This window comes from Rhincodon typus, chromosome 21, assembly GCF_021869965.1.
Source record: "Rhincodon typus isolate 14 chromosome 21, sRhiTyp1.1, whole genome shotgun sequence".
In the NCBI taxonomy this organism is placed as follows: Eukaryota; Metazoa; Chordata; class Chondrichthyes; order Orectolobiformes; family Rhincodontidae; genus Rhincodon; species Rhincodon typus.
The window spans coordinates 47290354-47305168 of record NC_063352.1 but is presented as its reverse complement, the minus strand read 5'-3'; the positions used below and the strand labels follow the sequence as shown (position 1 = coordinate 47305168).

Sequence of the window (14815 nt, the reverse complement as noted above, 5' to 3'; positions counted from 1 at the left end):
GAGCAGATGTCCCCACCACCGAGAGCTGCCAGCCAAATCAGAGACCAACAGGTTTCCATTACCGACCGTGCCACCAGGAATGGTGGCCACTTCTGGTACTGCAGCAGGCCCTGCAATGAGGATCGTCAATGGAGTCCTGGAACACAGGCAAATGAGCTAGGAATGCCATGATAAGTGAGACCGGGGGGCTTCTGGCATGGGGGAAGGCCCTGCTGCTCGTGGACACCTCCAATGGGCAGATAGTGCATAACAAGGATGGACCACCTCATTGAACCTGCTCTGTCATTCAATGGGCCTATTGGCTACTTCTGCTCCAATGTCTTATGGTCTTATGGGCCATGGCACCTTCCCACATGGTGTGGCACCTCCCGATTCTCATTCCCTCCCCCGACCCTGAGTTTCTTGGTTTTACAAACTGATCCTACAACACAATCTGAATCAAAAAAATTACCACCAACAATAGACCCTAGAATTTGAGATGGTAATGCTGAATGTTAAAGAAATGGGATTAAAAATCTGGGTCAATCTTAAAAAGCAAGATGAATGAAGATTAAACAAAATCATAGGTGCAATAGTTAAAATGAAAACAAAACAACTCCCACATTTGACATGTTGCAGAGGGCCAATTTCAGATAGTGATGCAGCTGGTCACGATAATCAGTTTGGATCTTCCCAAGAAAGTCCTGCCTTCCACAAGATGACTGGAAAACATTGGAGAAAGTGGCAGCAATCCCGATACTGTCTGGTCTCATTGGTCTGTTATTCTGTAGGAAGTGGAAAACACATGACAAATGGCAGCAGTCCATCCTGATCAGTTGCTTTTTAAGAAACAGTTGCCTCCAGAATTCCCAGTGCCGTGCCGTGTCTTCGGTGAGACATTGCTGGTGAGTGAGGCGTGGATTTGAAATGTGCGACTAGACTAACATCTGTTAACTTTGAAATACAGGAACTCTTCAGCTGCCCATGAGAAAATAACCAGAACCCTACATAAGCATGATGATTATCTTTGCGAGTACTTGGAGCTGGCTCCATTACTGTCAGGTTGGAAAAGCAGGCGAATCATTACTATATGAATGTAGTAACTGCATAAAATATCGAGGTCACAATTTCCCCTCCTTGAAGGAGGTCAGAAGGGGAAATTAATGGGATATGTTGGCTTGGGGAGGAAATGCAACCTGTTCTTGCCACCTCAGCAATTAAGTGCTGGACTAGAAGATCATCCCTGACTCAACACCAACTGAAGCCATGAAGAGTTCAGTATTGGGTCGCATTACTGCCCGTCTCCCTGTGACCCCCAAAGATCACCAGTGTCAAGGCCAATGGCAGGGCAAAGTACCTGTCAGCTCTTAATGAGTGGATTGGTAGGTGATTGGGTGAGTTCTCTCACTGTTAGGAGTACTGTGTTGTCACCACCAAACACAGTCTCACACCACACACTTGGAAATAAACATTCTGTCCACAGTGTTTAAGAGGTGACCTTCTCGAGGTCAATAGAATCATGAGGAGTAATAGACAGAGTCAATGGTACGTTGTCTTTTCCCAGGATGGGGGATTTCAAGATTAAAGGGGCACATTTTTAAGGTGAGAGATTTAAGAAAGACATGAGGGGCAAATTTTTTTTACACAGGCTGTGATTTGCGTGTGAAATGAACTTCCTGAGAAAGTGGTGGATGCGGGCACAGTTACAACATTTAAAAGACACTTCGATAAATACCTGAATAGGAAAAGTTTGGAGGGATATGGACCAGAAGCAGGCAGGTGGGACTAGTTTAGTCTGAGATTATGGTCGGCATGGACTGGTTGGGTCTGTTTCAGTGCTGTATGATTCTATGACTATGACTGAAATGAAATAATCATCACGGTAAGTTTAGTGAGGGTAATAATGGCCTGGCGTGTTACTGCATGCTGCCATTCTACCTGATGTTGCCTATCATTGACTTCACATCTAACTGGGCTCTTTTTGGCTTGTCCATTTTACACCATCTCCTAAAGAGGAATTTGACTCCCAATGGTCATAGACACATTAGTAGTCATGTGAGACCATGTAATCACTTCATGTAAATATTGTCACTATTCTCTGATGTTATTCAAATCACTGAAAGTTTAGTGGGTGTTTGCTGTTCAGATGTAGAATTATATTTGCAATCGTATACAAAATCAAAATGCCTGAGATGTACAAGTTTGATGTGCAATTAAACTCAAATTTTAGAATAAGGATGCAGCTATACAAAAGGCACTAGACTACATGACATTCGTAAAGCGTACGAAAAGATTACTTCCTTGTTGAGATACTTTACCTGATATTCAAAGCTTTGATTGATTTTCTTGTCACTCCAATGGAGCTCCATACTCTCAGTGAAAGAGTTTTGAGTGGACATGACAGATCCACAACTGTGCAGAGATTGTATCAGAAGCAAGGGCTGCAGCTGGATAAACACAATGGAATTATCTCAGTGGCTGTAAGAAAATCAGACTATTATCATAAATTGCTCCTACCTCGCTCTTTTAATTACTATTTGCCATCATTCTATTGTCTTATGAGAAAACTAAATTGGAGGATGGGATGTTCTTGAGACAGAAATCTGTATATATTCACTGGAAACACTGAGAAGTAGAACTACATGAATTGTTCAAGAAGGATCTATGTTTATTAGCGTTCTCCCTAATAGACTCCCTCTGCTGGTACATGAACATTCTTTAGCCTCCAGTGAGGAAAATGCACAATTTTCAATAGGCTACAGAAGATGTTTGAATTTTCCCATTTCAGTGGATTGCTGTGCTACTGATGACCTGAAGGAGGTAACTGAGAGGAACATCACAAAGGAATAAGATTACATTTGGTATCCAATAGGCAACTATAGTTTCAATTTGAATGATAGCACTGGGGAAGAATTCAAACTGAACTGAGGCAAATTCAGAACCAGTGGCAGATAATGTATGTTCAGTGACTCATTGAGAACATTTAGAATTGAGGTAGGGTGATAGAGGGTGATCTAGGGAGGAAAAAAATGAAGTAACAACCAGATAGAGTGACATGGAACTGTCACTTTTCTTCCTGGGTGGATGAGCTTGGATCAGATGACTGGCATTTCTTCACCATATCCACTGTACAAACTAAATGATCCACATCATCTGTAGCCATTGGTACCAATCTCCATCATTTCACGCACAATTTGGACAAACAAGACAGATGTATTCGAGTCCTAGCTAATCCTGACTGTAATTATTATTATCAATAAAACATTAACTCTGTTTCCCACAGATGCTGCCGAGTTTCTCCAGCACTTTCTGGTTTTATTTCAGATTTCCAGCATCTGCTGTACTTTGCTTTTACAATTATTACCTCACCTGTGAGCAAGCAATCTTCTCTGAGGCTCTTAAACTCTTTTCATTGTTATTTAACCCACTTTTCTAAGCAACCTGTTCAGAGCTGCTGTTACACACCTCTGGAGCAGGTGGGACTTGAACCCTGATCTCTTGGTCCAGAGGTAGGGACGCAGTAGGGCCCGCTTTTAACATCTTAGTCACCTTACCAGATGCAAAACACTCGGTGCTATGTGACATTTGACAAGAAACATTTTTCTTAGTAGTGTACATTAATTTTCAAAAAAAGTCCTGAAGTTTCTAATGAATTCTGATAGTGAGATAACAGATTCAACTTTCAATGCAGAGATATCCAGTCCATCCACTGAATGAGTATTTAAGAATTGTCATCAAATTTAAAAGGCAATAGCGATGCATAAATTTCAGCCAATCAACACTTCCCATGCTAACTCAACTTTTTCTTCACTATTTTCCCAGTCTTTAGTTCACTGAAGGGTTGGATCTAAAGATTAGCTCTGCTGTAAAAAGCTAGAATAGAATAGACTAACAATTTATTGTCATTTTTTTTACAAAATGAAATAGTGGAAAGTTTTATAAGTCGCCTTATCATGGTGCCTAAATTAATGACAGAAGTCATACGTAAGAGGAAAAGTGAAAGTCCATCACAGTTCGATTAATGACTCCTGGGTTAAGGGAAAACTGGGCCAAAACCATCATGCTGGGTGGGGCCAATACTGCCCCACCATGCCAAGCCTAGACCTCCACTCTGGGCCTTTGGAAGACCTGGAAGCCACCTCCAAGGCAAGAATGAGACCTCTGTGCTGGGACTAGACCTTCATGCTGGGCTGGTGGAATTCTCGGAAGCCACCAAAGAAGACCACCATGCCAGACCAGGACTACCACACCAAGAGACCAACACACTGCGAGACTGGCCAGTCAGTCCATTCTAGGCCATTGTAAGCCACCTTGCCGCTGGGCACGGGCCGGGAGAAGACGTCTTCCGCCAAAGTCGCTAAAACAAGGTAAAGTGCAATAATAAATGGAAACATAAAAATACCCCAACCTACGCTTATTGGATGAATGCTTGCTTTTTCATGACCGTGCAGTGTATAGTCTCTGGATATTGCTGAGAACTACTGCTGGAACTTATATCTTCAATGCCACATCTTTCAAGATTTCTAGAGATGACAGCAGGAGGCATTCCCACCAGACCAAGGTGTCCTGAGTTGAGATTACCCCTCAGAAGGGTAGCAGCCATGGGGTCAATGAGCATAACTGTGTCCAATTCTACAAAAGTGTCAATGACTTCCTGCTCTCTGCTTGGTTGTGAAAGACAGTGTAGTCACAGCATAATGGCACTCAGCAGAGCATCACATAGTTGAAGTGTGAGAGAACAGAAGACCACCAGGCTACCCTTTAGGGTTCTAGGCCTCAGCCTCAAATGGAACATGTCAACTGAATGTGTGAGAGTCAATGAAAGCAGTGAAATTATTACCAGTTGCAGGAGGGTGCCCATGTGAAGCACACTTTTTCTTAAAAAAAAAATCATTCACAGGATGTGGATGTCACTGGCTAGACTGGTATTTATTGCCCATCCCTAAATGCCCTTAAGATGGTGGTGAGCTGGTGTCTTGAAATATTGCAGTCTTTGGAGTGTAGGTACAGTTATAGTGCTGTAAGTAAGGGAGCTCCAGGGTTTTGGCCCAGCAACACGGAAGGAATGGCAATGTATTTCCAAGTCAGAATAGCAGGTGGCTTGGAGGGGAGGTGGTGGTGTTCTCTTATCATTCCAGATAGGAGATGAATTTGGAAGTTGCTGTCAGAGGAGCTTTGGTGAGTTTCTGCAATGCATCCTAGAGATGGTACATATTGCTGCCACTGTGTTTCTGAAGTGAATGTTCAAATTGGTGAATGTGGTGTTAATCAAACAGGCTGCTTTGTACAGGACGGTATCAAACACCTTGCGTGTTGGAGCTGCACTCATCCAGGCGAGTAGGGAGTATTCCATCACACTCCTGACTTGTACCTTGTCTATGGTGGATGGGCTTTGGGGAGTCAGGAAGTGAGTTACTTGCTGCAGGGTTCTAGTCTCTGATCTGCTTTTGTAGCCACTGTGTTTATGTGGCAAGTCCAGTTCAGTTTTTGGTCAATGGTAACCCATGTTGATAATAGGGGTTTCAGTGATGGTAATGCTGTTGAATGACAAGGGCAGTGATTAGATCATCTCTTACTGGAGATAGCCATTGCCTGGCATTTGTGTGACCTGTATTACACTTGTCACTTGTCAACCCAAACCTGGATACTTTCCAGGTCTTGTTGTATTTGAACATGGACTACTTCAGTATCTGAGAAGTCGCGAATGGCGCTGAACTTGTGCAATCATCGGCAAACATCCCCACTTCTGACCTAATGATGGAAGAAAGGTCATTGATGAAGCAGCTGAAGATGGCTGGGCCGAGGACACTACGCTGAGGAACTCCTGCAGAGGTGTCCTGGACCTCACATGACCGACCTCCAACAGTTACAACCATTTTCCTTTGTGCAAGGTGTGACTCCATTCAACAGAAGTTTTTCCTGATTCCCATGGACCCCAGTTTTGCTAGGGGTCCTCAATACCTCTCATGGTCAAAAGTGACCTTGATGTCAAAGGCTGCCATTCTCACTTCACCTCTGGAATTCAGCTCTTTTGTCCATGCAAGACTGTAATGAAGTCCAGAGCTGAATGGGTCTGATACAACCCATATTGAATGTCAGAGAGCAGGTTATTGCTGAGTAAGTATTGCTTGATTGTTCTGTTACCAACATCTTCCATCACTTTACTGATGATTTAGAGTGGACTGATGGAGTGGTAATTGGCTGGTTGAATTTGACCACTTTTTCTGTACAGGACATACCTCAGCAATTTTCTACACTGTCAGGGGTTGTTGCTGCATTGGAACAGCTTAGCTAGGGGTGTGGCAAATTCTGGAGCACAAGTCTTCAGTATTATTGCCAAAACTTTGTCAGACCAATAGGCTTTATAGTATCCAGTTTCTTCAGCCATTTCACAGTATATGGACATTAGTTAACCTGATCGTTTTTAATGACAATTGATAGGGGCTATATAGTCGCTACTGGACCAGCCTTTTACAGTTTTAAGTTTCACCACTGGGGATTCGAACCTGTGTATCCAAGCTAATGTTCTAGATTACTAGTCCGGTGACATTGCCATTGTACCAGAACCTCTCCAAACCCCTCACCTAACCTCAGTTAGTCTTGACTCTCCCAGTCTTGCCAGTGACCTGCTCCCACTTATATTTGATCTCCCTTCTATTCCACTGGGCAGAAGATACAAAAGTTTGAAAATACATACCAACAGATTTAAGAACAGCTTCTTCCCCACTGTTATCAGAACTAATGAACAGACCTCTCATATATTAGAGTTGATCTTTCTCTGCACCTTCTCTGTAGCTGTAACACTATATTCTACATTCCGTTCTGTTACCCTGATGATTTGTCTAGATAGCACACAAAATAATACTTCTCACTGTATCTAGATACGTGACAATAATAAATCAAATCTAATCAAACGCCTGTGTTGACTTCAGCAGAAATTTAGCTTTCCCAGGCCATCTTGCTCCCTCTGTGTCCCCCACAGACCTTGTTAGCATCGCCACGAGCTCTCTCCTTTAATAGTGCCTCCTTTCCTTCTAGAATCAGCCATGCCCTAATCTCCTTGGACAGTGGGTCCTGAGCCCAATGCAACAGCTCAGCCTGCCTCTCCCGGGGCCAACACAATTCCCCAAAGAAAACCATGGACCGGGTGAATTTGGAAACAAGGATGAGTAGAGTTGGTGAAAGGAAATGGGAACATTTGACTAAACCAACGCGTCATTTATTACAAGCTTTCCTCAGGTATTCTCGATGATTGACTTGATTTCATAGCAGCAGCTCTAATCTAGAACAGGACCTTTCTGAATCTGGATGTGGTTATGGATTTCACAGCAGTTCTCAACTGATCAGTACCTGGGTCGCAATCTAGTCTGTCATTTTTACTGAGGAATGTCTTATCTTCTCCAAATATCGTTTACTTCTTAAGAAAATCTTTAACTGCATTATAAATAAGGATGTTTATTTGTTATGACGTGAGAAATTTTTGGAACATCCCTCCCAGTCCTGTTCATTTGTTGTGGCAACCCTAAAAATACAGGAAGAAGTTAATGGAGGAGAGAAAGAGAGATTGATAGAGAGAAAGCAGGGACAGAGGGGAGAGGGATGGGGGTGGTGGGGTGGGGGTTAGTTGAGAGAGAGCGCAAGAGGGCGAGAGAGAGAGAGAGAATGAGACAGAGAGAGAGAGAGAGAGAGCAAGAGAGAGACAGTGTACAGCAGAGAGGGAAAAGTGGGGAGAGTACAGGCAAGAGAGAGAAACAGACAATGTGGGTGAGAGACAGAGTGTCTCAGTTCTGTTAATTCATTGTGGTGAGTCCAAATAAAATGGGGAAAATCAAAAAAAAGAGGAGAGGGATTGAAAGAGGAAGAAAAGGCAAGGGAATGGAAGGAGTGTACAGAAGAAAGAGAGGGAGAGAACAATTCTGTTGATTCATTGGGGTGAACCCAAGGAATACCTGGCCTGAAGAAAAGTCCACACACGTGTCCCAGGTTGTTAAGTTGCTTTCCAAAGTGTATTCTAATGTAAATTTAAGATCAACGGGCTGGCCTCCATTCCAGGAAACATGGGCCTAGAGAAGGTTAAACAAGTGTTAGTCAGACTGAATGTTGCTCCACTTTACATGAGATTACAATTTATATTAAACACAGTTGAGGTTCCAAGTCACACTTTAGTGATATCTTACAGTGCCTGATCTTAACTTTGATAACTTGACTGGGTGATTATGCAGGACACAGTCCTGACTGTCATACATAGTCACCTCCAAATCTGCACGTTGAACTAAAATTCAATCCCGCCAGGAACAGCAGCAGGAACAATTAATGGGGAACAGACTAGAACCAATGTAAATTTGAATGAAATTTGCCTTAACAGAAATTAGAATGACAATGACCCTGATAGGGTCACAATATTGAGGAGGGGAAATGAGTTTTAGATAACATGAAGATGTGAAATGTTTTTGCAGCATGTTCTAATTTCTGCCTGATTACTTGTATGGGTGATACTTGAAGTTGAGTAGCTCAAAAACTGCCCAGAATGAATAAGGAAAGTCATATGTTTAAGGTCCTGACCTATTTATCATTTCCCAGAAGGGGAAACCAATAATACATGGAGTTCAAGATACCCGCTATACTGAAGCTTGATGTTAAAGCATACGAGAAAGTCGAACCAGTATCTGTCACTCACCACTTATCCTTTTTTCCCTTCTGTGAGGGCATTTAATAATTAGATTTTATATGACATAGTACCATCATCCAACCGTGTTTGAAATTCATGGAACAGAAAATGTGTGCAGATTAACCCTTTTGTAGGCGAGGTTCTTTGAGCTGATGCTTAGGGTCTCTGCTATCCCCCTGCTCCACACAACAGTCAGGGGTGGGTTTACCCCATTCTCGTGGATTGCTGCAAACAGATCTTTGTAGGGCCTCCCTCTGGGGAGTTGCTGGCCAATCAAATAGCTGACAGCTCCCTGGTCCGGGCCACCCGGACTTCAGTTGTCAATGGTGAGAAGTCATGAAGCCAGAGTTAGGAGGAAATGGGGTAGCATCTTGTTAGTGCCCCAGCAAGGGGTAGGATTTGGGTGGGGTGGACTATGGAGTGGACATGGCTAGGGAGAAGGGTCAAAGTGGAGGAAGAAAGTGGAGGGACTTGACCCACGATACACAGGCTGGTCTCCCTGTTACTCTCCTGCAGTGGAGGGGGAGTGGTGTGGCATGGGAAGGTGGGTAGGTGGCAGGCAGGGTACCCCTGGGCATTGTACAGGACCACCTGCAACTTCTCTGGGGAGACATGAGATACAGCACTTTATGAGGAAATGTTTCTATTTTTTAATTAACAAACAGTACATATTTCAACAGTTGATTTTGATAAAGCATGTGAGCACTGCCAAAAAAAGACACGTTTTGTCAAAGCTTTTTCATTAAGGAAATTCACACAACGCTAATGTAAAGGAGGGCCAAAATTGTCATCAATAAAATCTGGATCAGAAGTGTATGCTGACTGGTTGGCAAGTGGACTCTGATTGATGAAGTGTTGCCATGGAGCATACACGACTTATATAAATGAACGACAGTTAACCACCAAGCTTTGTTTAAATTTAAATCCGGTTGTTTGACTCTGATTTTTCAAGGCATGGTCTGATAATGGCTGTTGCTTATTTTGTTGAGTTGAAACAGGGGCAGTGCATGTACATGTTCTTTGTGTTTGCTGTGTCTTAACGTATGTAGCTTCCATACATGTAAGTACATCACAATACAAGCCAGACTGTTGGCTTCAACAAAATTGTCTTTTTTTTCAGCAAGAACTGCAAAATGCTGGGGTCAGAGACAACAGCGTGGGGATGGAGGAACACTGCAAGTCAGGCAGCACCAGAGGAGCAGGAAAGTTGACTGCTCCTTTGAGGCTGCCTGACCTACAGTGTTCCTCCAGCTCCACACTGTGTTGTCTCTTTTTTCAATGATATGTATGTGCTGACACTGCAAATGGGTAATCCATCGTTTAGTAGCTGAAGTAAATAACTCTTTTTGAAGCTAAATATGTGATCTGCATCACTCAATATTGTGAATATTGTAATAATGTCAGAATGAATCATTCTTTTAAGATAGCACACAAATGCATTGCACACATTTTATTTCTTGTTGCAGGATCTCACCAAGCAGTGAAAATTCTGTGCTGAGTCAGGCTGTAATCCAGAGATTAATTCCTTTTGGCCACTATGACATGACATTTGTTTTTACAGAAAATAATTATAATCTTCAGTTAAGTCATACAAATGAGGAACATCAGATTTAAAGGCTGCCTTCAAACACTTTGGTTGCTTTTGGCAACGTGCTTTCTGAGACATTTTCAATCAGATAAGAGTTCAAGAGATTTCAGCCTTCCACTATCATTCATGTAAAAACATCAACTGCAGTACCGAGGGAAGGGTTAGAAAACTGACTGGCAAGAGCCTTGATTCAGATCATAATTTAGTGCGCTAAGCATAGGAACAGTATTGTTGCCTTAAATCTGCTCATTAGACACAAGACCTTGGAACTCCCTCCTGAAAACCTGTAAAATTCTAAATTCTAGGCAGTGTAAATGCAGGAATGGTTTTCCCAAAGACCAGGGAGTCCAGAGCCAAGGGTCACAGTCTAAGTATACAGGATAGGCCAGTTACAAGCGTACAAACACGGAACAAGAGTAGGTCACTCACAGAATCCCTACAGTGCGGAAAAAGACCATTCGGCCCTGTAAGCCTGCTCCATCATTCAATAAGATCATGACTGATCTGATTCTGACCTCAACTCTACTTTCCTGCACATCCCTGATAATCTTTTATTCCCTTGGTCATCAAAAATCTAACTACCTCTGCCTGAAAAATATTTAAAGATTCTACATCAGTACCTTTGGGGAAGGATATTCCAAAAACTCTCAACCTTTTGAGAGGGGAAAAAAATGTTTCCTCATCTCTGTCTTTAATGGGTGACCTCTCATTTTTAAACTATGACCCCTGGTTCTAGACTCTCCCACAAGAGGAAGCATCTACCGGGCAAGTTCTCTCAGGATCTTACATATTTCAATTAAAACACCTCTACCTCTTCTAAACTCCACAGTATACAGGACTAACCTGTCTAGCTTCCAATGTCAAGTGGAGAAATATCTTCACCCAGAGAGTGGTGAGCCTGTGGAATTCTCTGCCACAGAAGCAGATGAGGGCAAAACTTTGAATGCTTTCAAGAAGGAGCTGGATATAGTTGTTAGGCTTAAAGGGATTAAAAGTTACGGGGAGAAAGTGGGAACAGGATGATCCCTGCGAAGCAAACTTAAAGGGCTGAATGGCCTGCTCCTATTTTCTACGTTTCTATATAACAGCTTTGTGGGTGTACACAGACCTAATGGACTGCAGTGGTTCAACAGGTCACTCACCATCACCTTCTCAAGGGCAATTAGGGATGAGCAACAAATGTTAGTCTAGCCAGCAACGTCCACAAGCCGTGCATGAAGGGCAAGTGGTTTAGCAGGAATGCTGGGGAATACATTATATATAAAAAAATTGATAACTCTCCCCTCTCTGGTTCACTATTCCAACCTTTTGATTGTATTTCTGTTCTTTTCTTTCAGAAAGACACTGTAGTTCAAACTTCTTCAAAGAAAGTTTGAATGGGTGCTGAAGGTGGACTCCGCTGTCCAGTCGGTCTTTATCCAAATTCAGAGAAGCTAGAAGAACCACCTATTCCAAGGAAAAATATTTTTAATTGAAAAGCTCCATTAAATATTACTCTTCTGATACCAAAGCACATTTTCACTTCTGAGATAGTAGGAACTGCAGATGCTGGAGAATCTGAGATAACAAGGTGTAGAGCTGGATGAACACAGTAGGCCAAGCAGCATCAGAGGAGCAGGAAGGCTGACGTTTCGGGCCTAGGCACTTCTTCAGAAAGGTGTTCATCCAGCTCTACACCTGGTTATCTCACATTTTCACTTCTGTTGTTCTCATCTGATTTACACTCTCATCCAAAGTCACAGTTACCGCTAAATTTTCTTTTTCACTTCTTGAATGGGATTAAACACAGAAGTAGAATTTGACATGGTAAATGCCAGGCAGTAGCTGGGAAATAACTTCCAAACTTCTACTGGGTCGGGTTGTATTTTCCATCAAAACCACTGAGTTGGGCAAGTGCTGGCTGAGAGACTTAACTGGTCTTTCCCAGTAGCTGGCAGAGAACTGTTTGATACAATTCCCAATTTTATTTTGGAAGAGTGAGGGATTAGGCTCTGGATTGCATTACATGAGAGTGTGGTGGAGGCAGGTTCAATTGTGACCAGTGAAAGGGAACTGGATAAGCAAAAGGTAATGGTAATGTCGCCATAGTCTCACTAAACCACAGCACTGCTCCCACATGTGAGAGAGAGAGAAAGACAGAGATGACTGGTAACTTGAGGGTCACCATGCCTCAGGTGAGGGGAGAGGTTGAGAAGGAGAGTCCTTCATGGTGACCTCAGCCAGTGCAGGAATTGAACCCAAGCTGTTGGCATCACTTTGTATTGTCAACCAGTTGTCCAGCCAACTGAGCTAAGCACCTGAAGAGAGAAAGTTTGTGACGCTGTTGGGAGGTAGGGGAATGGGACTAGTTGAGCTGGATTTTCCTATTCTAACACATACAGTAACCTATGATAACAAGGTGTGGAGCTGGATGAACACAGCAGGCCAGGCAGCATCAGACGAGCAGGAAAGCTGACGTTTCCGGTCTGGACCCCTCTTCAGACATGGGGGAGGGAAAGGGGGCTCTGAAATAAATAGAGAGGTGGGGGCGATGATAGAGGGTGGATAGAGGAGCAGATAGGTGGAGAGAAGACGGACAGGTCAAGGAGGCGGGGTTGAAACCAGTACAGGTGAGTGTAGGGAGGGAGTTGGGATGTGGGTTGGTCAGTGAGGTGGGAGGAGCGGATAGCTGGGAGGGAAGATGGACAGGTCAAGGAGGCGGGGACGAGACGGGCTGGTCTTGGGATGAGGTCAGGGGTGGGGAGATTTTGAAGCTTGTAAAGTCCACATTGAGACCATTGGGTTGTAGGCTCCCAAGGCAGAATATGAGGTGCTGTTCCCCCAGTTTCCGGGTGGCATCGTTGTGGCACTGGAGGAGGCCCAGGATGGACATGTCGTCCAAGGAGTGGGAGGGGGAGTTGAAGTGGTTCGCGACTGGGAGATGTTGTCGTTTGTCATGAACCAAGCATAGGTGTTCCACAAAGTGGTCTCTGAGCCTCTGCTTGGTTTCCCCGATGTAGAGGAGGCTACATCGGGAACAGCGGATACAATATACCACATTAGTGGATGTGCAGGTGAACATCTGTTTAATGTGGAAGGTTTTCTTGGGGCCTGGGATGGAGGTGAGGGGGGAGGTGTAGGGGCAGGTGTAGTACTTCCTGCGGTTGCAGGGAAAAGTGCCAGGGGTGGTGGAGCTAGTGGGGCTAGTGGGGAGTGTGGAGTGGATGAGGGAGTCGCGGAGAGAGCGGTCCCTCTGGAAGGTGGATAGGGCTGAGGAGGGAAAAATATCCTTCGTAGTGGGGTCAGATTGCAGGTGGCGGAAGTGGCGGAGAATGATGCGTTGAATCCGGAGGTTGATGGGGTGGTACGTGACGACAAGGGGAATTCTGTCTTTGTTGTTATTGCGGGGACGGGGTGTGAGAGCTGAGGTGCGGGAAATGCAAGAGGTGCTGCTGAAGGCGTTTATCCTAGGCTTTACTAATAAATCAGAAGTCATACGATACAAGGTTATAGTCCAACAGGTTTATTTGGCATCACAAGCTTTTGGAGCGCTACTCCGTCTACTAATAGAGGCGTAGACTACAAGAGCCAGGAGATTATATGGAACTTCTAAAGACATTATTTCAACCTTCGCTAGTGTACTGAGTCCGATCCCCAGCAACACACTTTAGGAAAGATGTGAAGACATTGCAGATAGTGTAGATAAGAGTCACAAGAGTGGTTTTAGAATTGAGGATGTTCATCTACAAAGACAATTTGGAGAAGTTGGGACCATTTCTCTTGGAGGAGAAGGCTGAGAAGAGATCTGATAGAGATATTTAAGATCAAGAGGAGTCTGGATAGAGTAGACAGGGAAAGCCTTCCCTCTTGGAAAACAATCAGGGGAACAGATTGAAATTAATTGGTAAATGAAGCAAAAGTTACACCATGAAAAACTTTTCTCATTCAATGAGTGGTTAGGGTCTGGAATTTACAACCTGAAAGTGTGGTGGAGGTAGTTTCAACTGAGGCCTTCAGAAAGGAATTAGATGTTTATCTAAAAGTGAAAAATGTGCAGGGTTACAGGAAGAAGGCAGGAGAATGGCAGTAAGTGAGCTGCTCGTTCAAAGAACCAGTCTAGACGTGATGGGCTGAATGGCTGCTTTCTGCACTTAACAATACTGTGACTGTACGATGTTCTGCTGAAGTGCATTGGATAGACTTAATTTTGGTTGACCGAACCAAATCCAAGATTCGAGCCCTCATACCTAGCACCAGTGACTTTCAGAGACAAGGGATAAGGGGTGAGTGAAAGCCTGCACATTGACATCCCAATACTTGCAGCTCCATTTCAGAAGTGGGCATTTCAGACATTCTACAACATTCTGTTGGCTTGGCCCAGTTTGAGAACGTGATGTGATTTAAGCCAGTTCAGAAATAGCATGAACAAAGGAAGAACTGTGAATGGGAGGGGCACGGATGCAAATTTGAGCAAGGCAGATAGTAAGGGTTAGGAAACTAACTTTCATCCCCAGGAATAAAAGTTCTGGAGAAACTCAGCAGGCTTGGGAGCATCTGTGGAGACGAAACAGAGTTAACGTTTCAAATCCAAAATGACTCTT

At 43.7% G+C, this 14815-nt stretch overlaps 1 protein-coding gene across 1 annotated transcript in view; it reads right to left on the bottom strand.

Moving 5' to 3' along the window:
• LOC109936714 overlaps positions 1-14815 on the bottom strand; it is a 191345-nt gene that overhangs the window by 48517 nt on the left and 128013 nt on the right. The window contains exons 36-39 of the mRNA XM_048609763.1: positions 11541-11681; positions 7929-8042; positions 2298-2426; positions 603-764 (exon numbers count right to left, since the gene is read on the bottom strand). Coding sequence (XP_048465720.1) covers positions 603-764; positions 2298-2426; positions 7929-8042; positions 11541-11681 — 546 coding nt within the window. The remainder of the gene's footprint in view (positions 1-602; positions 765-2297; positions 2427-7928; positions 8043-11540; positions 11682-14815) is intronic.